Raw genomic sequence first — 26,998 nt, 5'->3', positions numbered from 1 at the left:
GCTCTGGGAGGAACTGTGGTCCTCCAGCTGATGGACGACGCATCAAAAACACACAGATATCAATGGAAAAAAGAGGGAACAATAATATTGCGTGGAATGAAGAATACCATCATCACTACTACCATGGAGACCAGATCTGTCTTTATTCCCAGTAATGGAACATTTCTGATCAACAACCTGATCAGGACTGATGGTGGTCAATATACACTTGAAGTCTTTGATTCAGAAGGACGAGAAACCGTAAACCGAACTGTACAGTTATTTATTCAAGGTAAATAAGTTCTCTCCTCATATAGGGCATTAGTTCATATTTTAATATTTAAATTATTATATTGATAATCTACAAAATCTAACTTAATATCTGCGAATACCTACAGTATAGCATTTATTGCTTTTTCATTATAAACTTTAAAAGAAGCAAATTAATTAATTCTCAGTGTTAAAGTTCATGTGTGTCTCTCAGCTCCGGTGTCCTCTGTCCTGCTGGTGTCTGTGTGTCTGTCTGAGGGACAGATGAAGGTGTCCTGCTCCTCTGAGAGAGGGGACAGTCCTCAGTACAGCTGGACTCTGGATGGAAACACACTGACAGACTCTGAGCTCCTCTCTGGAACCACTGAGACAAACATCATCATCCTGAAACAAAACCTCTCAGGACGTCTGGTCTGCTCAGTCAGGAACCACATCAGTCGTGTGTCCAATGAAACAATATTAACAACCTGCGGTGAGTGAAAACCTTATACAGTAATCAACTTGATAATCATGACACCAACTATTCAAACTGTACATAATCATTGTGTTTACTATTAATATTAATTGTTGTGTTTATAGGCTTCATTTTCATTAACTGCACTTCTGATGGGATGCAAATATCAAAGTGGCTGTTTAAAGAAAACAACACTCTGTGTATTGAACCAACAACTGTTCCTACAACTGTGGGTAAGGAGACAGAGTCATTTAAACCTTCTACAATTAACACATCCTCCAATCAAACCATGAATCCCAGCACAGGGGAGCCTTGGTACCTTAGTAAGTGAAAAGTCACTCTCTTCCAGTTGCTGCATTGAGCTAAGGGTTTCTTACTCAGTTTTCACATGTGTTGTGTTTGCGTTTTTTTTTGTTTTTTATTTTGGATACAGATAAGCTGCAGATATTGGCTGGTGTCCTCTCTGTACTATTAGTTTCCTTTCTTGTCGGTGCAGCCGTCATCTGTACAAGGAGGAGGAAAACACAGAACAACAAAGGTACGAAGCAAAACCTATATTCAGTTTATGCTTAAAACACAATGAATCATCAGCAATGTCTACATAAGTGTATGTGACTCCCTCCTGCTCCTCTCCAGAGGAAGAAGACGACCAGGAACTAACCTACGCTGACGTCAGGGTGGTGCAGCGCCAGAAGAGGCAGGTGGTGCAACGAGCGGAGGAAGAAGTGGAATACGGTCAAGTCAAGTTTACAAAACGACCTGAGCAGACTCAAGCAGCAGCAGATGATTGTGTTTATGCAAAAGTTCATAAACGCAGCTGATTTGTGTTTTTCGAAAAACTGAAACACTGAAGACGGAAAGTGAAAAACTCTGATGATGGTGACGAAAAGACACATGAAAGTATTTCACCTTCATTCATGTGATTTCCTTTTAGACACACACGTCATTAGTGCTCAAAATGTGGTTTATTTTTGTTTTAAAATAATGTCAATTCCCTATTATTTTTTCCAATGTATGATCTGAACACATTTTCACTTTTTCTGATTTAAAAGCTAATTTACATTTATTTGATTTGTGAATGATTTGATTACTGAAATACTGATTAAAACTCACAATGCACCTATTGAAGTTAAGAGAGGCATTAATCTGAAATTGAAATTAGATAAGTTTACGTGGGTAAGTAATACAACTAAAGTTATAAAGGTGAAGGTTATAAGGTAAAGACAGCTGAACAGTAGTTTCCTTTTACTCTCTTTATTCCTTTTTCTCAGCGACACATGGCAATCAACACTTCCATTATTCTTGCTTTACTCACTTAACATTCATGGACCTCTTCTGCCCTCTAGAGGTGGAAACTACAAAGACTAAAGTAGTTTCCATTTTTTACTTTAAATAAGCTACATTTAAATTGTCATCATCTCTTATTTCCTTCAAATAAAGCTTCCCGGTTCATCTAAGCTGGTGTGAGGATTCCCTCTGCTGGTGCAGAGGCACTTAACTGTCACTCGTATCCCTTTAGAGAATCATGATCAGCATGAAATCAAAGAGGAAAGAGGGATTAGTATTTGTTGCCACTTTTAGAGCATGCTAGAGTCAACGACAAGTTTCATACCTGCCAGATAATTACTGTTAAATTTACATGTTCACAGAAAAATGTTGTTTTTTTTTTTCTATTTCCTGTCGTTGGTGTCTATTTGCGAATCATGTCTTTCTGGACTTTAAAGCAGCACAATGTAACTTTTCCACCTTAATATAATATTTCCAGAGTCATTGTGATGGTACATCAACTTCCAACAGGTTTAATGACACCTCTGTCATGGTCTGGGGGGTCTGTATCGCCTTCACTGGCACTATGTAACTTTGAGGAGCATGGTAGGAACCCTTCCACACTACTGGTAAAGCACTACCGCTTTTCTCCAAAGGAGCCGCCAAACTCAACAAAAGCTGAAAGTAACATTGTGCTGCACTTTTAGATAAAACAAATTATTTATACACTTAGGGCCTGATTTACTAAAGGTTTGCGTGTGTAAAAACGTGTGCAAACTTGACATCACCCGCAAACCAAAGTGCCAGCTGATCTACTAACAGCGTGCAAAGAGGACTGCGCCTCTCAAATGAGCAAAATAGCACACGCTATTCATTTAGTACTTTTTCCCTGATGAATAATCAATATGGGGTGTACCCACCAGAAAGCGCTAAATACTGGGAGGGTAAAATGCAAATAAGTCCATTTACCACACGCAATGAGATTTACCAAGCCTGAAAGTTTTTGCGGGGATTGTGATTGCGTCTGTATTTAATACGTTCGAAAGGAAGGTGCTAATCTGCCCAGCATTACGCACCGATGCTTGTTGGTGCCTGATTTGAGGACTGGGGTGGGGATGGCTCAACTTGTGGTGAGGATTCTCCACATGCAAAAGGAGAAATATTTTATTTGAATGTTAAATCGAGTATTATTCAGCAAAAGGTTGCCACAGGAGGCATATTCATTTTTTTATTTGTGATAATAAATAAATCACGTGTTTTCATGGAGAAAAAAGTGTTTCTCATTATGCGCCTATACTTGTTCTGCAGTCATACCCCGGTGTCGTGCCGTATTCAGCACCCCTGCCGTGAAAAGCACCGCCTCGTCTGACAAAAATGATATTCTCATTCCGTGTCATGTTCTGTTTAGCGTCCAGTTTTGTGTTAATGATTCATGTTTAAATGCGCTCATGGATTCCACAATAGTCATACTTTCCCACAATCACAGTCACAGATAACAAAAATCGGGTAAGTGGTTATTGATGTCATTAATTAATAGCCTGCTTACTGTGTTGTCTTCCATAATATTTATAAATATATATAATATAAACTCCTAAGTATGTGTTTGTGTGAGTGTGTATATATAAATATATTGAAGTGTCAGTGTGTTGTTTTTTTTCTTGGTCTACTTATCATTGAATATACGAGGGGGTGCTTTTCACGGCAGGGGTGCTGAATACGGCACAACAATTTGCCTCGTCCTCTAATATCTCTAACTCCAACTCGTCAAATTTCGTTTTGCGCTCGCAAACCGTAAGACACGCAACACCTCATTTAAATACTGAGGTTTGCACCTGTTATCAATTGCGCGAGCATTCTTAGTTGATCACCCGCAAAACACACAACAACAGCACGTGCAAACTTTTTCAGTGCACACGCAATTTAGTACTCTTTATTTAGGATCTTAGTAAATCAGGCCCTTATAGTTTTTAATACTTTTAAACAATACATTCATGATTGCAAAGGAAACTGATTCCTCAAGCCTTCAATTAAGCTGGCTTATCATCTTATTTAAAAACAATCTGCTTGAATGATGAGCATCTACATTCAAGTACAGGCTCACCACTGAAACTGATCTGATTGGCACATTTTCATCAAGAAAGGAGAAGCAGTGAGGATTAATTTAATCCAATAATAAATGATATAATGAGGTAGAAGATATGAAAAAGTAAAGGGATGAGAGCCTGAATACTGACCAATCTGAACTAAAGCGAGACTCAGTTACTGTACACTTAAAATCGTCTGGTTATTAGTTATTAGTCTAATGGAGATATTTGTACAGTAGTTTATGTTTTTAGATAAAAGGTTTCTTATCAAACAGGCTGAATTTTGTTGACTTTCATACCAACTTCCTGTCTGAATTGTGTACTTTATCAGTTTAATTAACGTTAACGTTAATTTTAACGTTGTATCACCCGCAACAGCATAACTCTCCTTGTTATTACATTTTAAGTAAACACAGTTTGTCACATATGAATCCATACATGAAGATATTCTTGTTGTAAACTCCTTGAAAACAACATAAATTCTGCCCACTATGAAATATTTGTACTCGTGCCTTTTTTTTTGTTTGTTTTTTGTTACAACTCTTTCAAAATTGTTCAGCTTTTTTTTTGTTCTGAGCGTCACACAACTTTACCCACCAGACCCTAATCTCAGGTTTGTACTAAACTAATATCCTTTTCATTTTGTAAGCACTGAAAGAGCACACATGTCTACTTCATAGAAAGCTTTGTTTCGAAATTTTCGGGTCTGATGACTTTGTTTTCTCTCAGTGCTTTGCTTCAGGATGAGCCTTAAATTGGCTGATCAACTGGAAGGAGGGACTCAGACCGAGGTTAAACTTGATCAGGGCAAACAATACATGAAGTGTGTGCATATGATAATAATAATTAATAATAATAATAATAATAATAATAAATAATTATTATAAAAAATACTTTCACCAGATATTACTTTTCTTTTCTTTTTCTTCCCTTTTTCCAGTAATCTGATGATATTGTCACACGCTACAATTAATTACATCAGAACTTGATTTGCATTTTGCATGGATATACTGTCAAAGGTACAAAAGACAATACATATTAGTTTTAATTATCTGTGAGCAGGAAAACTAAGAGTGACACATTACTGATACATGGTTAGCTGGTGTTGGTGCACTACAGAAACAACTACAGTATATAACAGATGCAGAACAGGTGGTTAGAAATTATAAATGATACTTGATTACTTGACATTTTTCCAGTTGAGCACCAGAACATAAACCAGCACAACGTTCAATAATGAGGTCCAGCAAGCAGCAGGGGGGGGCAGACGATAAGACTCACACACACAATGGAAGGGGAGGGTTCTCATTGTGAGTGAGTCTTATTGGCCGGCCAAAATTAAGTTGAAACATCTTTTACATTTTGGCCAAACATCCACTTTTCTGGTTGCTATAATGTTCATGTTTCTTTGCTCTGTCTTGGAGTTGTTAAAAGTGTTCTGTTTCTATTTTTGACCAGACTTTGTATAACTGCAGTGGACTCTTCCTTTTTTACTTTCAGCAGTTTCTTCATTATGTTGTGTTCACTTCCCTTTCTTTCACCTTTCCACATGCAGCATATGCACAGCTTCTCTTCCAGAGGCTGATCAGTGGCTGAAGACTTTTGACCCTGCTCAGAGGAAGATACATGCTCAGCATGTGCCATTAAAACCTGCCGGCTGCTGATCTACAAACACTGAACAGTACAGAGACATGGAGGCTGCAGCCGGACTGTTGTTGCTGCTAATGGGAGTCTGTCATGGTGAGCTGTTCAACTTCCTTCACACGGACTTTATCACGATCACTGACGTGGTTTGTGGCGATGACAGCAAATAAAGTTGTTAAAGCCTTAACCTCTGCTTAGTGATGTAAATCAGCTGAAATACCAAAGATTTGGTGTTGTTTCTGTTTTAAGGAAACTAAAAAAAAAACAAAGACACAGAAACTGTCACGCTCGTTTGTTCTTCTGCTTTCATATGTGTTTGAAAAAAGAAAATGTAGAACGATAAATTGTCAATACCCAGATGCAAATACGGATATAGTCCAAAGAACTGCATCCACAGGTGGCTTTTATAAGATTAGATTTTAGCTCTAATGTTTCCAGCGGCTTATGTACAGTCAAAACCTTTTCATCATTTTAATCTCATTATTCATTTTGTCATTTTGTCAATCTTTTCATGCTTCAAAAAGTTACATTTAAATACCATCAGTCTATATTTTTTGAAAATATATTTTTTTACATCTCATTATATCTCCTAGTTTGGGTTTTTTGTAGTGCACTCCACTCATTCTGGACTCCATTCATCTGCATGGTCCATCCCAGTTACTCCGTCTTTTTCATAGATTTATTTAATGAGTAAAGTCTCCTCTCTTACATGAGACTGATGTTTCCACTCCACCAACCTCACTGCCACTTGTTAAATCCAAATTCCTCTCCATCTTCCACCTGTAGGTGCCAGGTCTAGAGATGCGGGTTTAGGTTTTGTTCATCACCCCAATGTCTCATTAAGAAAGCATTTAAAATCTTCATTTTGTTAATTAACTGATTTAAAAGTTGGTAATGATGGAGGTGGGTGTGGCTCATTATATTATAACAAAACTGAAAGATAGATTTTGTTATTTTCAGGTGGTGAAACTCACTGTGATGGCAGAGGGGATGGAGCTTGGTGTTATGGAGCTCCGGGAGGAACTGTAGTCATCCAGCTGATGGACAACGCCTCAGAAATACACAGATATGACTGGAAAAAAGATGGAACAACGATATTGAATGGAAGAAAGAATTCATTCATCATTAATAACATTGAGACCAGATCTGTCTTTATTCCCAACAATGGAACATTTTTGATCAACAACCTGAACAGCAATGACAGTGGTCAATATACACTTAAACTCCAGGATTTAGATGGTGTACAAACAGCAGAACGAAGTCTACAGTTGATTATTCAAGGTAAAATACATTTTGTTTACACTTGTTAAGTCATGATAAAAAACTTTATTTCACAATTTTTTGATATTTGGCCATCTTTGATCTTTATATTTAATATCCATAATCACTTCTGTGTCCTGATTATCAACTACAATATTGTCCAACACATGATATCTGTTTTGGAAGTAAAACAGAGCAGCAGTAGAACCCGTTACACACACAAGAACAATAACTGTTTGTTCTGAATATTCATTTTGAATAACTTGCAAACGTGGTGCATAGATGATAAAAATGGTCCTAAAACAAAACCAAGTGTCTCCACAACACTCCTCCATTCCCCCAAACTCTGATTGCAGGATTAATTACCTCAACAACAATAATGATGCACAACAAAAAGATTTCAGTGGACCTATTAATGTAATGATCGTTTTCTTTTCTTCTTCATGAAAACAGTGTTCCTTTTTAATTGTCATTTTTTAGCAGGAACCAGCGAGTTGACAGTAATGGCTGGAGTCCTCTCAGCACTGTTCATCTTCTTAGCCGTCGGCGTGGCTTTCTTCTGTGCTCAGAGAATAAAACAAAACAACAAAAGTAAGAAAAACAACTTTCTTTTTCCTGTCACTTTGCTTTTTGAATGTGTGAAAGTATAGTTTAGTTAACTTTATGTCATCGCTTTTTGCTTCTCTGCAGAGAAAGAAGAAAAAGGAGACGTTGAGCAGGAAATAACCTACGCTGACGTCAGGGTGGTGCAGCAGAAGGGCAGGCAGGTGGAGCACAAGCCAGATATGGAGGTGGAGTACGACCAAGTCAAGTTTTCTGTGCGACCTCAGAAGACTGAATAACAGGGATGATGACGTGTGAGCAGATCAGACTGTGAAGTTACCGAAGTTGAAATATTCAGAACTTTTACAAAGACTGCACTGCTGATGACTGATGGAGGGGACCGGTGATCCAAAGCCACCTCCATGTCTTTTACCTGAATCTAATCTGATCCACTTTCAGAAAAGTACAAACAATGAGTACTATCTTTCATTTTTATTACTTTGACTTTAATTTTGGACTGATCCATCCTCACCTGAGCAGGTAACAGTGATTTTTTTGGATACACTGGTTCCTCAATGTTAGTGTGTCCTATGGATGTGTCTGTTTCATGATTAAACTTAGACACAAATACTAAGGTGGTAGTATTATAGTTTGCCTGCTGTCTGGACCCAGATAGAGAACAACAAGGAAGTAAATCTACCGAGAAACAATTACAGAGAAAAGGTAACGTTTTTGAGGAGCTACAGTACTGTAAGTCGAAGTTCTGACCAAAATCCAGCAGAAATCAACAGTTCAAATCAAAGGTTCAGAACAAGACCATTAACGTGAAGACCAGAGGTTAAGGCTGCAAAAAAATGTGCAATACTGGATCATCATCCTGATGGATTCTGTAAAGGATAACGTATAATAACCGTGTCACAATTAGGCAACTTTTGCAAAGATTTGATAACGTATACAGTTATATTCATGCAGAAATATGGAGATTTTTAAAGGCTTCAAAAACTTTTAAGCACTAATATATTTAATGTTTGTTAGGATTCCTCTCGTTATTTCTTTTTTTTAAATTCCCATTTGTGCTATTTGTGTTTAAATATAAATTCATATTCAACATCATTTTCTTGCTCTGACTGAGATTTATAAGAGTTCAAACATTCAGTAACTTTAATTGATATATAAACTAAAAGTTTTAATTAAAAAAAAGCCAATATTGAAAATTAAAAAATTAAATGGTAGATATAGAAAAAGACCATCATAAAAAAAAGTATTAAAACAGCAGGAAAGGGCTGAGCACGGCGCCCATGGGAGAACCCATACTTACGATCATGTGTCAAGAAATCCAGTATCCAGTTACCAATGGAGGGATGCAGTCCCATTTGTTGTGAATTTCTCAACCAAAGATTAACCATCGTGTTGAAAGAAACTGTGAAGTCCACGAAAGTGGACAGTTTGAATCTTTCCTTTCCGGGTGGGTGAGGGCTATGTGGACCACAGATGAATAATATCAGTGGAGCGGTTCTTCTGGTATGGACTAATAGAGATCCATGGTGACATAATGAATTTGCAACAACAGTTTAAAATAAATCTCAAGAATAACTTTACTTTATTCATCTTATACAAATATCAAAGGTCCCCTTGAAAGAAATGTTTCTACACAAGGTAACACATTTTGCATTCAACTCAACAGATGAGGATGATCAGCTGAGCATAAACATGTCATAATTATTCTTTCCATACTGAATCACTGAAACGCCGGCACAGATAATTCAGTAAAGTATATGTGGGTGTTAATGTCAGAGTTGGTCATGTGATCTTCCTCTGCTTCCACACCCAAAATAGAAATGTCCCTTTTCTCATGAGGTTCAAAGCAGCACATAGATGGATTTCATGATGTAAGCATGTAGTCACTGGCTAATATGTACTTGGATTCCTGCAAACAAAAAACGGAACATTTGAATAACAGTTATAATTCAGAAAATTACTTATTTCTTTTTTTTTTTAAATATTTCTTCATCCGGGAAAAAAATCCGCTAAGATTAGAAAATCTCTATCACAATGACGTCCTGACCAAGATGTAAAAGCAGAATAACAGAAATTGACTTATTTTGGGCTTGAAGTGTAATTGAATGAGAAATATTTTTTGGTATTTATGGTTTTCATCTAAGTCAAGTGTAAAGTCATTTGAGCAAAAGGCTGCTGACTCATTTGAAGTTTGATGATCTTGTATTGACGAGCAGTTGAAATAGAGAAGTATCCAAAAGATTGTTGGAAACTGAACTTCTTACTACATCTAAAACTAATTGTTCTGCATTAGTTCAATAATTTCCATAATTATTTTGTAAACTGTGAGACTGCAGTACAAATAATAATGTTTGTGTCAAATTTGCAGATGGTGTCATTATTCTGCGTTCATAATCTCTTATATAGCTTAGCTTATACTGATAACAGCAACTTTTGCACCATATCTTTAATGTTTTTTTTGTGTTTTTATGTGTTTTGAAGTTTTGAATTTTTGTGAGCTGCCCTGATTATCTTTGTTTCAGTCTCAGAATTTCTGAAACAAGAGTCATCAAATTATGTCCAACCAGCAGCCTCAACTGGAAACACCTCCGTTATCCTGGAAACATCAAATGCACCCAACAGTGATGAGATGAGTCCAGAGTATGATTACTATGGGCATGCCACGTAGTGATAGGAAATTAGAAAATTCGGATGCTTATTGCTCGGCAGAACTTTATCGTAGAGAAATCATTCAAATGTTCCCAGACTCAATTCACTTCTGAATAAAATATTTTACAACCTCATTATGCCAAATTTGACTTTGGACGCTTGTTGGTAGGCAACAGGTTGTTGTAGAGACATCATTCAAATGTTCCACGACTCGCGCCGCTGTGCCCTACAACATATTAAAATTCCATAAAGCTGTAATTTACAGAAAATTAATGTCAAAATGACTTCATTCATTCATGTGGGGATTGTTACTGTGGCAACAAATTACTTATGCATCACTAATGGCGCTTTTCCACAAGTACCTACTCAGCCCGACTCGCCTCGCTGCGGCTCATCCCGGTTTGTTTTTCCACAGCCAGGTGAGAAGTGGGCGGGTTGGGGTGAAGCTGCTGTGACGTACTCGATTGCGCAACCCCTTTGTTTGTGCAGATGAGAAAATCAGCTGGAGCCACGAGCGGCTGAGAGTAAAACACAACTCCTGGTAGATCTGATCGTTCCTTATCACCCGTCTACGTCCCTTTTTTTATTTCTCTCGTCAGCCACCAGGTTTATAAACATCTACACCTCAGAGTTGGATCACCAAACAGATGTTTGCGCTTTATAATAAAATTGCCGCGAGTTGCTCTCACGCTGACTCCCGCGCTGACTCCCGCGCTGACTCCCGCGCTGACTCCCGCGCTGACTCCCGCGCTGACTCCCGCGCTGACTCCCGCGCTGACTCCCGCGCTGACTCCCGCGCTGACTCCCGCGCTGACTCCCGCTTCCTGATTCAAACGTCTGACGGCCCCGCCCCCAGACCAATCGGTGGCGTGGAGGGTGATGACATCAGATCCAGGGCCGGCTCAGCACGCTTAGAACCTCGGCAGCCTCGGTACAGAAAAAGTATCTACTCGGCACGGCTCCACCCGCCTCGGCCCGTAGTGGAAAAGCGCAAGACGGGGGCGTGGCGAGTAGAAGCGCGCTGAGTAGGTACTAGTGGAAAAGGGCCATATGTGGGAGCATATGTACAACCAGAACCACCTCAGACAGAATCAGAATCACCCAAAAACAACCAGAACCCCCTCAGACAGAACCAGAGATGACCCCAATGTGAACCGCCCTGAACAAATCCAGTACCATCCCAAACACAAGCAGCTAGAGGGCACAAAAGGGCAGTGGGGCATGCCCATATAGAAATTTCCTGAAATTTTCTAGTTATTATTAGGGCCCGAGCACTGACAGTGCGAAGGCCCTATTGTATCTGTAGGAGATGTTCTCATTGTTTTTCTCGTTTTTTATTTTTCCGACGAGATAAGGGCCTTTTTGCCCCCCTAAACGTGCCCCGAAAGTTATCAAATTTTGCATGCAAGCCAGGCCTGGCGAAAATTTTGATATTTAATGGTTTGCAATAATGGGGGTGGCCTAATGGCTCAACAGCGCCCCCTAGAAAACTTCGTGCCTCAAGCCCCACAATACGGTATGACGTACATGCATGAAAATCGGTACACACCTGTATCATGTCGCAACTTAAAGAAAAGTCTCTTGGCGCCATGGCCGAAACCGAACAGGAAGTCGGCCATTTTGAATTAATTTTGGCGCAATTTATGCCATTTCTTCGGCCGTTAATGCGGCCCAAACCGTAACATGCACCTTGTGTTATACATCAAAATGTGCGTCTAGATCCTGCGACGATGCGCATTACTTTTCTCAGTCAAAAGCGTTACCGTGGCGACGATAGACGCCAAAAAGTGCGCCCCCGCTTCATCTGATTTGATGATATTTTCTGGCATAACTTTTGAATGGTTTGACATAAAGAGTCATGGGTGGAAGTCATAGACATGCAGTCAACTAAGTCAATTATACATAAATAACCATATATCAATTCAATTCATATACAACTTCTTTCAATTAAAGGATTAAGCAAATAAAGTATAATTAGACTAACCAAGATTACTTTTGGCCTCAACACTACATATTAACCAATAGGGGTAAAAATGAGCAGTCCTTAATAAAGGCAAACAATGTAAACACCTATTTGAGATACTTGTCCTGGGTTTATCATCTATTTAGATATTGTTTATTGTGTGGTGTGTACTATATTGAAATTTTAAAATATAGGAAACCTTTTGTTGGCTCACATGGTAGCTGACTGTAGGCATCATTTGTATGTTTGGGACAAACTACACAAGTAGGATGCTAAAATACTGGAGAAGAGGAATAAAGTAGAGGTTCTAGGCTTACAGACCGTCATAGAAGTATTATACATTAATCTAGAAATATAGTTATTTTTCATAAGAACTATGCCTTTAATGGTTTTAATAGCTGCCATATTGTATTTTATATAAGTCTATTATCCAGTTAGTCAATAACAAAAAGTGAAACCGAATGAATAAATGATGACTGATTCATATCCACCATAAGAATACAAAAATCTGAAATGCTTCTGTGAGTCCCTCCACAACCAGGCAAAGTCTTTCACCCAAAAAAACCCACCAAAGGTCTTTATTTAATTGTTAATTTTTCAAAAATGTCTTCTCTCCAGACTCCTCAATACAACATTGTATTACACATTGGGCTAAGCCCTGACATCTCATAACAGAAAGATATCCAACTTGCTGGTTTTAGAATATGGAAGATTTGTATTTACAATGAAAGAACAGATAATTTTCACAGATGTATTTAATAGCTTTATGACATGTACTGAACACAGTGAAGTCTTATTTATCATTTATAGCAGATCTACCTAGTTTCTGCATTTGCATATATATATATATATATATATATATATATATATATATATATATAAACTCTGAAGAACTGCACTTATCTAGCTGAGTGCATCAAAAACATGTAAAATGACATCCAAAATTGTTTCCCCTTTGAAAGAAAGTACATCTTCCTCAATTCTAAAATTGAAAAGTCATGTGTTCCTCACCAGGTCTTAAAATTGATAAAAGATAAACAACACAATTTGACATGTTATACTGTTTTTTACACAGTTTCTCACATAATTTTGGACAATTTATGTGGCCTCCCTTTCTTTACAAAGTAAGATCTGAAGGTTTTGCCTCATGCAAAGATCCTCTCAGGTGCCAAGTCTGAACTTTGACTGGGTCATTGGGACAACTTGAGTTTTTTGTTTCAATCACTCTCTTGATTTCTTAACACAATAAGTACTTTAAGAGTCTCCTTTTATTACAGTTTTGATGGAATCCATTTCCATATCTCTTTTTAAGATATAGACAAATAATTAAGGATCCTGGCTCTCATTAACTTAAATAGCAAGGACCTACATAATGTCATTGCAAGTGTCCCACACTGGAGCAGTTATTGTGCAGCGGGGCCCAGGACAGCTGTTTGAGGACCAGCAGCAGCACTAAAGCTGATGATCGAGGCTGAGGACTCGAGCAGCAAGAGTTAAAAGGGTAATTAAAGCTGCGAGCAGCGATGAATGGACCCTCGCACCCTTGTGCACGTTCAGGTGTGCTGCAGCGGAAGGGCTTGTATGATTTGTATGTATATGTCTTCAGGCCTGGACATTTAGCGGATGACACCAGCCACGACTCTCTATATCAAACCATTCAAAAGTTATCGCAGAAAATAGGGACTGTCAAATATCGACCAATCAGAAGAAGGGGCGGGGCTAATTTGCACCAATTTTGTTCAAGGACTCAAAACCGAGTCCGATGACACCACCCACAAGTCTTTATGTCAAACCATTCAAAAGTTATTGTAGAAAATAGGAACTATCAAATATAAACCAATCAGATGAAGGGGGGCGCGCTTTTTGGCGTCTATCGTCGCCACGGTAACGCTTTTGACTGAGAAAAGTAATGCGCGTCGTTGCAGGATCGAGACGCACATTTTGATGTATAACACACCTGGGTGCACGTTACGGTTCGGGCGAAGAAACGGCCGAAGGAATGGCATAAATTGCGCCAAAATTACACGATTAATTCAAAAGGGCCAACTTCCTGTTCGGTTTCGGCCATGGCGCCAAGAGACTTTTCTTTAAGTTGCAACATGTGTGTACCGGTTTTCGTTCATGTACGTCAAACCGTATTGAGGCACGAAGTTTTCTAGGGGGCGCTGTTGAGCCATTAGGCCACGCCCATTAATGCAAACCATGAAATATCAAATTTATCGCCAGGCCTGGCTTGTGTGCAAAATTTGGTGACTTTTGGGGCACGTTTAGGGGGAAAAAAGGCCCTCATTTCATCAGAAAAATAAAAACAAGGAAAAAAAAAACAAGGAAAAAAAAAATTCCTACAGATACAATAGGGCCTTCGCACTGTCAGTGCTCGGGCCCTAATTACACGTCTGCTGTTGATCTGTTGGTGAGTTAGAGTTTTGTCGACGTGGACAGAGATGATCTTGATCAGATGTGTACTGGACAGCGGCCTCCAGCAGGATATGTGAGGGCTGTTTTCCTAAGAGCCTTGTCAGCGCAGCCGGGACTTCCAAGGAAATGTATTGAACAAGATCAATATTTGCATCGGCCGCAAACCGATCAGTTAACTGTTAATGAGTAACGCCCACTTCCTCTTTCCCTTCAGAGTGACACCACTTACTGGATCCATGCGTGTAGTGAAGAGAGTGTGTGCGTGAGTGTGTGTATGTGTGTGTGTGTGTGTGTGTGTGTGGCTGGTGGGCAGGGCTTGTTCCTGCAGCAACAGTCGTGCAGAAATATGAGCATCAACACTTCACAAGTTTTAACCTTACAGATCTAAAGCCTCTTTTAGTGCTTGTTAATTGAGAGTGGAACATTTAATGTTTGTTCCCCAGGGAAGTTCTGAGAGACGGCCCCCTAATTTAATTCTGAACAATGTGTGCTTTTTATTTTGTGCTCACGACTGACACTGTTGACGCAACTTTGTTGACTGATGTGCATGGATGTGCATGTATTACCATCATTGTGCAATTAATATATAATATATATATAAATACTTTCAGTAAGTCGGCCTGATCAGGTGTCTAACCATGTTTTTTCTCAGAGATGTATTTTATTCCTTTTTTTACTCCATGGCCAGGGGACTACTGGAAAACTAGCATTTTGGCTATTTCTGGCTTCTTTTAACCATGTGTACAGTAATCATGTGTTTTATGAAATTGCCTTGTCCCCTTTTAAATAAACTAAACCTAAACCTTTGCATATGGACGTGTAATAGGACACTTTGTCCAATCACAGATAACCTGACAGAACAGAAGACAACTGAAAAGAAGGCTGATTTATCCGCTTTACCCAGAAGTAAAATAAATATACACTGAGAAAAAAAGAATGTGGGAACAAAATCTGCAGCAACTTTTATTTAACAGATGTACAGTATGTTTATTTAAAATGTGTGAGGTCTGTTCTGTTGGAGTACCTCATTATTTCAAATTATACACAGTGTTGTGAGCGTCTTTGCTTCTCTCCCTGGCTGGCCGTCAAACCCAAAGTAGACTACACCTGAGAACATCTGTACAGCTGCAATTCCTGGACAGACCTACTCTCACAACTCATGTCATGCTTCTCCATTTTGATTAACTCCTTGGTTCATGGTTGGTAAGATTATCCTGATTAAAGAGAGGTGAAAGATGAGGAAATCAAGTAAGCATGCCGTTTAAAGCACCGTTAAAACAGCAGTACGGTTGGTTTGCACATATCTAAAAACCTCCTATTTCTGTTAAACGGGAACTAGACAAGACAAGACATTGTTATTGACCTTCTTAACTTCCCTTTACCATCCAAACCAACACTGACATGACAACAGCTTTTAAAGCTTTTGTTAGGTTTGGCTTAAACTAGAGCTGAAAATGTTATATTAACTAGCAGACTAACTATTAACGAAAATAAGCTGAAAAATCTTTTACACATGTCACACAAGTGCAGATATCTGTAACACTGCATTGACTCTAGATGGCTTATAAAGACTGATGCTGTATGATAATGCATCATCATATCAAGAAGTTGGCACTACAGGTTTAACAGTGTTGTATATCTAAAATCATCATTACAGCCAAACAGCTTGTAAATCCATATTTTCATACTGTTTTAAATGTATTTTCAAGTTTGACCATCTATTATATCGTAACACATTTCTATCATTCATTTACAACATATACTTTTAAATATCTTATTTGAATGCAACATATTTTTACAGATGAAAAAGAGCTCTGATGTGTTTTATACCTTTGTATGAATTCCCAACTGAAAACAAAACTTATAGATGATGAGTTATAAATATCAGCTTTTAGTCTCAAAACCTCCTACAGAGCAGAAGTAGAGTGTTTCCATCTCTCCCTCCCTCTCTCTCTTTCTCTCTCTCCCTCTCTCTCTCTCAGCAGTCTTTTTTTGTCGGCTAAAAGGGGAAGAACTGATATCACTTCCTTTCCTCCTCGCAGTGCAGAAAAAGATGAATACAACAACGACACTCTGCCAATCAAGGTTTTCACGCACTCCACTCAGGCTGATCGTTGGCAGCACACACACCTGCCCGATCCCTCTAAAACACACGTTTACTTTCTGGAAACAGTCTGAAAAGCAGCTGAGAGTGAGAGGCTGAACGGTGAGAAGACATGCAGGCTGTAGTTGGAGTGATGCTGGTGATTGTTGGAGTCTCTCAGGGTGAGTTGTTTTACTGTTTGCATGTGGCCTTTTTTTAAATATATGAATAAATAACATGCAGTGATGGTATTGAGTGGTTTATGAAGGATAATCCTCAATGATTTAAAGCAGCTCATCTGCCGGAAACTAGCTGTGGCTTCTGTTTTCTGTTGTTTCTTCTTTTTGTTTTTAGTTTTGGTAAATGTATTTAAAATCTGATATTATCAGAGTGTTTGACGAATATTTGAACAGTTATGACAAACTCAGTAAAATAACATAAAAATATTAGATTAATAATATTGTTTACTCTTCAGATAATTCTTTGATCCTTTTAAAGTTTGGAAAACATTTGTGTGACTTCATTTAAATTCAATTAAATGGGAATACAAGATTTCATACCTTTACAAACATTATATTTTTGTTTTTTTTTCTGAAGTAAATCTGGATAATACAGCTTTTATAAATGTTAATAGCCAGTTTTAGGCCTTTGTCATATGAGACATACTTTTTTGGCCTATAATAATATTATAAATGCTTCTGATTGAAATGTCATCGTTTGTTGGGACAGTGAATCTGAAGCTGAAGCAGTTGAAAGAGAGTGCTCAAAGTTGTGAAGTTTTTACTTTTCAAATGGTTTTTTTTTTTGCAGGTGCTGAAACCTTCTGTGATGACAGATGGAATGGATCTCAGTGTTATGGAGCTCTGGGAGGAACTGTGGTCCTTCAGCTGATGGACAACGCCTCAGAAATACCCAGATATCAATGGAGGAAGGGACGAACAATAATATTGGATGGAAGAAATAATATCATCACTAATACCATGGAGACCAGATTTGTCTTTATTCCCACTAATGGAACATTTCGGATCAACAACCTGATCAGGACTGATGGTGGTCAATATACACTTGAACTCCAGGATTCAGATGGACAAAAAGCAGGAAAACAAACTCTACAGTTGTTTATTCAAGGTATTTATTCTTTTGGGTATTACATCACATTATGATATCTTAATCTTATTCTGTATAAATGTGACATTTCACCAAGATTCAGTGACAAAAATTCCAAAGTGATGTTTGTGTCTCTCAGCTCCGGTGTCCTCTGTCCTGCTGGTGTCTGAGTGTCTGTCTGAGGGACAGATGAAGGTGTCCTGCTCCTCTGAGGGAGGGGACAGTCCTCAGTACAGCTGGACTCTGGATGGAAACACACTGACAGACTCTGAGCTCCTCTCTGGAACCACTGAGACAAAAATCATCATCCTGAAACAAAACCTCTCAGGACGTCTGGTCTGCTCAGTCAGGAACCACATCAGTCGTGTCTCCAATGAAACGATATTAACAACCTGCGGTGAGTGAAAACTTTATAAAATAATCAGTTTGATAATTATGACACTGACCATTTTAATTGTGCTGTACACAGATTATTATCGTGTGTGTTTATAGGCTTCATTTTCATTAACTGCACTTCTGATGGGAAACAAATATCAAAATGGGTGTTTAAAGAAAATAACACTCTGTGTATTGAACCAACAACTGTTCCTACAACTGTGGGTAAGGAGACAGAGTCATTTAAACCTTCTACAATTAACACATCCTCCAATCAAACCATGAATCACAACACAGAGGAGCCTTGGTACCTTAGTAAGTGAAAACCTTCTCTGCTGCAGTGGGTTCATTGATCTAAAGGTGGCTTTCCTTTTTAGTCTTTACAAAAGCTTGTGCTGTGTTTGTTGACTGAAAGATCTATGTTTACTCTGTTTTTTAACTTCAGATCTAAATAATGTCCTTATATTGGCTGGTGTCCTCTCGGTACTATTGGTTTCCTTACTTGTCGGTGCAGCCGTCATCTGTACAAGGAGGAAAACTCAGAACAACAAAGGTACGAAGCAAAATTATATAACTATATTCAGTTTACACTTAAAACACAATGAATCATCAACAATGTCTACATAAGTGTATGTGACTCCCTCCTGCTTCTCTCCAGAGGAAGAAGATGACCAGGAACTAACCTACGCTGACGTCAGGGTGGTGCAGCGCCAGAAGAGGCAGGTGGTGCAACGAGCGGAGGAAGAAGTGGAGTACGGTCAAGTCAAGTTTACAAAACGACCTGAGCAGACTCAAGCAGCAGCAGATGAATGTGTTTATGCAAAAGTTCAGAAAGGCAGCTGATTTGTGTTTTTCGAAGAACTGAAACACTGAAGAAGGAAAGTGAAAAACTCTGATGATGGTGACGAAAGACACATGAAAGTATTTCACCTTCATTTAAGTTATTTCCTTTTAGACACACACAAGCCATTAGTGCTCAAACGCTGATATAAAAGTACTCAGTTTTATATAAAACTAAATTTGGGTTCATCACTGCCATCACCTCCTAGTTTTATCAATATATGAAAACATTTTCATTTTTGCTGATTTAAAAGCAAATTGACTTTTTTTTTATTAGTCAATTACTAAAAATGTTAAATACCAATTAAAACTTTTTGGATCTATACTCACACTTGAAGTTAACTGAGCAATAATTTGTTACTGTCAAAGTGAAATTAGATCATTTACAATCTACTCATTGACAAAAGAACTAAACCACTAATTGTAAGATTAACTAAAATTATAGTTTATTTATTTAGCAGATGTCTATGAATGAGCACTATAGTTTATCCATGGATGTGTTTTTAAAAACAACGTCTAGCAGAGTTACTTATGGGTCTCGGATTGTGTGAAAGTTAATGTAAAATTCTGCAACGTTATCTTCCTTTTGGTTCCTGAGCCGATAAACGACAGCAGCGCCTTTTGAGAAGTTCTCAGTAACCTCAAATAAGTTTCCATGATGTAAGGGCTTCTGCTTTTTCTTTCTCAAGCTGAGTGTTGATTCTTACAAAAGTGAAGAGTGTCATGGTGAAAGAAAACTGTCTGAACATAATGTGAAATATACCGTACTGTATCCTCAGCCCAATCATGGAAATCAGTCCAGTTTTTAAAATTGCGGGGAGTTGCACTCTGTCTCTCCTCTCAAACCTCACCAATACAATTTGTGTGAATTGATTGCCTGCAAACACAGAATTGTAAACGATAAATATAGATTTTGCAGAACTAAATGCAGCGTGACATGGAAACGTGTTTAAAAGCTTGTTAGATACAGAAAAAAAGGAGTTTTGTGACTTTCTTTGCTTTTTCCAGTTTAGTACATACAGTACTTGTGAGAACAGACATTGGGATAAAGATCACATATTACAACACTTTGGTTTTTTCTTTTTTTTTTTTTTTTATTACTTTAACACTTCAGAGTTTGGGATGAATTAGCCTCCAGCTCTTGAGTCTGAAGAACTCTGAGGATTTTCATACTGATACTTTGAAATAAACAGGAAGGCTGCTGATCGTGTTCGAACCATCGGCGTTTCAGCGGTCAGTAAGTGTACGATAAGAAAAGATAAAGCAGCCTGCAACCTGAAGCTAAACAGCCGTTATGTAAGCGGAGAAGGATCCGTATGTATAGTAAGCTAAAGTTAGTTTTAGTTGGTTGGATGAATGTGAGGTAAAGGTTGTAAGACGCTGAATAGTAGTGTAGATCTTCCACACCAGACTATAGACATCTAAGATTCAAACATTTCACTGGATAACAGTAAAATAACATTTTCAGGTCTCAATATCTGCTTAACAGAGCAGAAGCTCAGGCCTTATTCCTTCATGATTTGCAACTAAATTCCCAGACATACTGTATAACCTTTCTACAGCTCAGACTCACTGTGCCTGCACCTCTTTTACTGTTCTTGCGTCTTTTTTTTAATCAAAGCTGTAAGAGGATGCAGGTTAAAGCTAAATATCAAAGTGTTTGTTGCAACTGGTGTTAGAGTCAGGTGGTGTGAGAAAAAAACTTTTTTGTAGCTATTTAATGTCCTGTAAGTTTATCAGAGTATGACATCACACTGTTTTTATGACATGCATGTTATGTTTTTTTTTATTAATTTCAGTGATCTTTTATTTTGGGATGCAGAAATGTCATTTGTGTCTTCGTGACAACGGAGAGATAACTGTAAATGTTTGGTGTGATACTTTATAGTTAAAAGTTAATGTCAATTCAGCTGATTCACAGAACCATAAAACCAGTTTATGAACCAGCTGGAGTGTCCTTAAACAACCACCTGAGAGCAGTTTTTTATTTTTTTCTGATCACGCAGCTAGTTGTACCTCTGTTCGTTAACCTTTTATCATCTGATTAAACCTGGAAATCCAAGCACATCTGACTGTTGCCCCTTAACCCTCTACTGAACCACAATCAAACATTTATTCTTTTCTCATAAAAGCCAGGTGATTGTATCGCTGTCATGACTTCCACGTGATGTTGCCTTGCCATGCCAGAGCCATTAAACAATAAAAACGAAGAAGTTTGACGGTTGCTTAAAGAACATTTAAGTGAAAGAGCATCAATACGAAATGATCAAGGCAATTCAAGGTTGTTTGATTTACTTTATAATAAATTCGGTATTCTTACAGTTCAGCTTTTTATTGTAAAACAGTGTGAATGTTAAGGAAGGCAGTGTGACCAAAAGAAATTCAAAAGTCATCAGACAAGAATGAGACTGTCTTAGACTGTAGTTTCATGAAATGATCATATTAGTTGAAGTTAAAGGTATACAGTATAATGTCAGTGTTTTTATCAGTGGTGTGAATGATCAGGACTGTGGAAATGTTTCATAAGATATTGGAAGCAGACTGATGCAGAAGTTGTTACTTGTGCTCTGAACAAAAACATAGTTGAATATTTCATAAAACTACAGAGGAAGATGTTTTACAGACAGCACGAGTCGAACTGAAATCCGTCCAAGCCCTCTCGGGTTTAACTGTTGAACGTGGCGACAGGCCACTGTGAAAAGATGGCCGTGGTTGCTGTTTCTTTTTTTGCTATACTGTTTTTTGTTTGTTTTATTCTGTAATCCTTCTCAGACTGTGGTCAGACTGCATTAACACAGCATGGAATATAACTTCTTCCTTCTTCCTTTTTCCTTTTGAAACTGACCACTGAAGCACGCCAAAGCATGTTAATATTTCCCACATATGTAAAGCAGGTTACATATAGGCTGCTTACAGCAAGGCCCCCGAAGACTGCAGAGAAACCAAAAGCATTTCCTATTAAAATGACTTATTAGACTTCAGCGCCGCTGAGTGAAGCACGCCTTGCTGCCACGCTGACTCTACATCACATGTCATGTGCTTGAGCAATCGTGCATGTGTTTTTCAGGATGTGGCTTAACTCTGCTGTCTGAGCATCAAATTCCGACCGGGCCATTTTTAAACATGATGATTTTATCGCCTTCTTGACAAATGAATGAAAAAAGGAAAACATGCTCTCAAAGCACTGGACGCATGATATGAAGAACTATTTTTATTATTGATTAATCCGTTGTTATGATGCATCTAAAAATCAGTTTTTCTTCCTTCTTTGAGACCATTTTGGCTTTGGACTCATTCTATTTCCTGGACATTGAGATGACAATTTTATTCCCTTAAAATAAATATCAGTGTTTTTTTTTTCCTTTTATCTCTGAAGCTACATTTTCAATATTTAATAGTGTTTTGTTATGTGAAAAAAACCCTCACTAATCATCTCCTCCACCTGAGGATGCAGAAACACAAGCTGCATCATTCTGTTAACTAACTCTGAGATGTTAACCTTTCTTGACATAAACAAAAAACAAAAGAAAACATCATGTGTAAAATGCTGTATCATTGAGAATTACAAAACAGTTATGAAGCAAAAAAGCACTGGCCACAAAAGTGACAGTGTGTTGATCTGATCGCAGTCATATTAATGTCTGAACGCGTAGCGACTGACGTCCTCGCCGGCATCTGCACGAGTCGTGGAGCTTCACATTACAGGAGGCAGGAAGTACAGCAGAAATACGTGGTGTCAAAATGATTGATTTTGTGATCAGCTTATAAAAACAGAACAGTATTTACATATCAGACACCGTCTCAGTCTTGTGTAGAGAATCCACCTAGTAGTCCTCTGCTTTTAAGTCCGACATCATGTTGCTTCTGGTGCTGGGGCTCGTGGTGACGTCAGTGTGTCCAGCCAGTACGGGCGGAGTGGGAGTCGTGGTGGAGGCCTGTTGGGATTGCTGCAGCTTCTTCCTGTTAACCTTCCTCTCTTTGGCACGTCTGTTCTGAAACCATATCTTCACCTGCAGCACACAAACAGCAAGGTGGTCATTTCAACGTGTCAGATGAGGAGCTTTACCGGTGGAGCTTTACCGGTGGAGCTTTACCGGTGGTCACACGTATTGATAGTATGCATGATTCATGACCTTGTGCAATGGCTTTTGTGGTTAAACCTCTGCTCAAGTTTGCAATCTGAAAATTTCCAAGATTACTTGCTACCTCAAGTGAAATAAACAACTGCTGTTTTAAAAAAACTAAATAAGTAAGCTGAGGAAATGACAATAACAATGAGAGCGTATCTATAATTAACTCTATTTAAGTGTTTGTTCACATAATAGTTTAAAGAGATTTCCTTCAAAGGTTTCCACAAATGACAGTGCTGAAAAACTCTGAGCTAAAGTGGGGTATCTGTGTAATAAGTACACATTTAAGATTGGTAAAGGAAGAATGCAGTTATTTGTGAAACATTTAAATAATTGACTTTATTGAAACTCTACAAAAACATTATCTATTGAATGAAGCAGAGGTTTGAGCTCTGGGCTGCGGGGGAGGAGAACAGTTTAGGCCCCAAGTTTGCAGCCGTCTAAACCGCACAGACTGCGGTTTGTCGTTGCTGCTGAGACAGACTGACTTCTACTGACAAAGACGTCCAACATCAAAGGCTGCTCCAGGACCTTAACGCATCTTTCTCACAGATGTACAAGCCATACGTCTGCCATGTGCATTTCTTCATCGCTGATGCTGGTCTTTGACTGCAATAATATATGTATGTATATATATATATATATATATATATATATATATATATATATATATATATATATATATATATATATATATATATATAAAATGAATGTGTGTAAACATTTTAAGAGCTTTGGTTTAACAGTGAATGTTCAAAAGATGAAATTGTCTGCTTAAACTGATTATCATGGGTTTTGTGGCTGCAGCCCGTCGTGGTTTTTGCAACACAGTTTCCCCCTGCAGATGGAGCTTAAAAAAAAAAAAAAACACACACAATTTCTTGGTGGAAAGCACAAATGAAGTGAATTTGTTCTCAAGAAAAAATGAAGAAATGGGAATTTAGAAATTCCCCTTAAATGGGTGGTATCTAGTAACAACAAGTAAACGGAAGACGCTGAGGCTTAGTTTTTCTTTCTTTCTTTGCTGCGCGAGTCATTCTTTTTGATCCTCGGCAGCACCCGTTATATTACATTTATATACGTTATATACATTATATTCTTTCTTGCTCCTCAGAACCTAGATCTTCATAGCCTATACTTTTTCTTTTGCAATGTTATAAGTACAAGTGCTACACAGGCTTTTCTTTACTAGTCTTTTTCATGTCTAAAATGTGCGTTCATACTCCCTTCTTGCCCCTCACCTGTCTCTCAGAAAGGCTGAGTGTCACTGACAGCTCGGACTTCCTCCTCATGGTGATGTAGCGGTTGTACTGGAACTCCTTCTCCAACTCCAGCCGTTGGTGATCAGTGTACACCACCCTGTACTTGTCCTTGGTCCGGGTCTTCCCTCCTGAATCACACAAACTACACTGAATTAGTAAATTAATAGTAATAATGAGCTAAGTTTGGATGATTCAGTAAATACTCTGGGTGTGAGTGGCTTCCTCTCTGTGCTGCAAACAGGAATTAATGTGTCAGTGAGTCACATGCAGCGTGAGAGGTGGCCAAACATGTCTGGTGCCACATTCAAGTTCAGGCGCCACTTAAATCCTCATCACCTCTATCAATCATGCTAAATCTAACTAATGCAAAGACTCCCCTCTGCATTGCATCAGTGCTTCTTCTTATCACAGTGAATGGTGTTTACATAGGTATTTACACAGGCAGCTATTCATTGACACAAATGTTGACGTCCGTGGAGTCACTGAGGCAGCCATTGATCTGAAGAAGTGACAGCATCGATCCAGGAAAACCCATGCACACACACACAAGGAAGAGGGTGTGACTTTTCTTATTCCGTTCTGACTCGCTGCTGCACTGTTATCTACCCAGTTTGTCACACTTCTCACCCACCCAGCCAACAGAGATACCGGTGCAGACCGCACGGCCTCCACTATTAGCTTTGTCTTGACGTTTCAAAACCAAGAAGCCAGAAGGGAGAGGTGAACAGGTTGATGAATGTGTGTGATTACCATTACAGTATATGATATTGTAGCTGTTTGAGAGAGTGTGTTTCACCATGCCTGTCATTTGTACATTTGTTATGCTGCAGTTTGTCTTCGGTGAAAGGTCTCTCTTCGGATTAAAAAGTGTTATCAAGTATATACTTCCTGTGAGTGTAGTTTGTTGACATTTAGAGTATGTGATGTGATCACCCCCAAGATAAAATGAATGCTTATCAAAGAGGGAGCAAATGTTTCTCTCGTCCTACTCATGAGCTTTAATGTCACACTGAGGTGAAATTAATAACACTGTGTAATAAAACCCTGTGTAATAAAACATTTGAATTCATTAATTTCAAGGGGGAATCTAGTAGTTACAGAGGTGGGCTTGGGTCTGGAGGACCCCGAAGATGGCAACCAAAATATACCACCTTGGCTCCCTGAGCAAGGCCCTTAAAGGCGGATTTATGGTTCCGCGTTACACCAACGCAGAGCCTACGGCATAGGGTACGCAGCTACACGCACCGTACGGCACGCGTCGCTGCGTACCCTACGGCGTAGGCTACGCCATACCCTACGGCGTAGGCTCTGCGTCGATTTAATGCGGAACCATAATTCAGGCTTAACCCTAATTGCTCCCTGGGTGCCAGAATAAAGGCAGCCCACTGCTACTAGTCTAACTAGTGATGATGGCTTAAAAGTAGTGTTGTCCCGATCGATCGGGCACGATCACGGCATTTTCAAAACATCGGTATCGGTCAAAAATGTATGGGGACATACCTAGTTATTAATGTTTTTAATATATATTAAATCGTTTATCGTTGCATTTAACGTCACTTCTGGCCGGCAGCCGGCGTCACTTCCGGCCGTTTGAATGAAATTTTATATATGTTCATGTTGCATTAAGCTGCTGCTATTCATTTCATGCCATTCAGAATGTTGCACTAAGGTTAAGCCAAAAAGTATTTAAATTTTCTTGTGTTTGTGAGTTTGACTGGATGTCATTCAACTACCTCTTTTGAAGTTAAATGTATTTGTTTTTTTCATTGCGCTATTCTGCACTTTTTGTTTTAGTTTACAATTTAATGTTTTTACATTTTGTGGCACCAGTGCTGATAAGCTTTGTTGAAATATATGCCCATGTTGTTCTCCAATGGACAATAAAAGGAACTTGGGATAATTTGAGTTTTAGTCCTCTTTTTTTCTTCTTTTTTTTTAAAATTCATTGCCAAAATGCATCTGATCGGAAAAAGTATCGGAAATGTATCGGGAGCCAAGAAAAGTGATCGGATCGGGAAAGATCGGGAAAAATCGAGATCGGCAGATACTCAAACTGATCGGGATCGGATCGGGAGCTAAAAATTCCTTATCGGGACAACCCTACTTAAACCCTACTTAAAAGTATAGTCACATTTCAGTATGTCTCCATGTATACTGACAAATAAAGTGGATATTATTATTATTATTATTTCAACACTGATTCCTTTGAGTCCTACCTGAAAGTGTGTGTCTGGTGGGCTCAGGTCTCCTCCTGGAGCTGAAGGGGTCCTGCCCAGACATGAAGCTGTAGGGGGGCAGAGACCCCCCTCCAGCGGCCGAGGGGGCGCAGCTCAGCTCCGCGGGGCTGAAGCTGAGCTGGCCGGCGCAGGGGCTCGACCCCGGGAAGCTGTAGGGGAACTCCTCCCGCTGCGGGTACACGGCCCCCCAGGGGCCCGCCGACGGCTCATAGGACCCGCTGAAGTCATACCCGGGCGGGATGTACTGGCTGCTGAGGGAGTTGGGGAACATGTCGCTGTCCCGGCGCCGCAGGTGCCGCAGGTGCGCCGACTCTCAGGTGAGGCTCGCTGGGTCAGACCTCCTGGCGCATGTTACGGTCCTCCCGACACCAATGGCGCGCCGTTTTCACTTTAGTCTAAGGTTCAGGCTTATTACT

At 39.0% G+C, this 26,998-nt stretch overlaps 3 protein-coding genes across 4 annotated transcripts; 2 read left to right on the top strand and 1 right to left on the bottom strand.

Annotated features, from left to right (window-relative positions):
• The first annotated feature begins 238 nt into the window (after nucleotides 1-238).
• Nucleotides 239-21,412, top strand: LOC133446946 (hemicentin-1-like). Its single transcript, XM_061725181.1, has 7 exons — nucleotides 239-271; nucleotides 464-721; nucleotides 17,442-17,759; nucleotides 17,878-18,135; nucleotides 18,231-18,428; nucleotides 18,559-18,666; nucleotides 18,772-21,412. Exons 2-7 carry the CDS (start codon nucleotides 514-516, stop codon nucleotides 18,954-18,956), a joined length of 1,275 nt encoding a protein of 424 aa, XP_061581165.1. The 5' UTR covers nucleotides 239-271; nucleotides 464-513; the 3' UTR covers nucleotides 18,957-21,412.
• LOC133447561 (uncharacterized) lies at nucleotides 5,432-10,291 on the top strand. 2 transcript variants are annotated; one of them, XM_061726266.1, is made up of 4 exons: nucleotides 5,432-5,793; nucleotides 6,658-6,978; nucleotides 7,441-7,548; nucleotides 7,648-10,291. In XM_061726266.1, exons 1-4 carry the CDS (start codon nucleotides 5,745-5,747, stop codon nucleotides 7,797-7,799), a joined length of 630 nt encoding a protein of 209 aa, XP_061582250.1. In that variant the 5' UTR covers nucleotides 5,432-5,744; the 3' UTR covers nucleotides 7,800-10,291. The 2 variants fall into 2 exon arrangements, with proteins under 2 accessions (XP_061582250.1, XP_061582249.1); XM_061726265.1 differs by having other exon boundaries at nucleotides 7,438-7,548.
• cdx1a (caudal type homeobox 1a) lies at nucleotides 21,229-26,998 on the bottom strand. Its single transcript, XM_061725183.1, has 4 exons — nucleotides 26,562-26,998; nucleotides 24,325-24,473; nucleotides 22,778-22,963; nucleotides 21,229-22,645 (listed from the first exon to the last, which is right to left on the bottom strand). The coding sequence occupies exons 1-3, from the start codon at nucleotides 26,851-26,853 to the stop codon at nucleotides 22,778-22,780; spliced, it is 627 nt and encodes a 208-aa protein (XP_061581167.1). The 5' UTR covers nucleotides 26,854-26,998; the 3' UTR covers nucleotides 21,229-22,645.

This window comes from Cololabis saira, chromosome 7 (genome assembly GCF_033807715.1).
Source record: "Cololabis saira isolate AMF1-May2022 chromosome 7, fColSai1.1, whole genome shotgun sequence".
NCBI classification, from domain to species: domain Eukaryota; kingdom Metazoa; phylum Chordata; class Actinopteri; order Beloniformes; family Belonidae; genus Cololabis; species Cololabis saira.
Note: the sequence above shows the minus strand (reverse complement) of the source record. Positions and strands in the feature narration are given on the sequence as shown.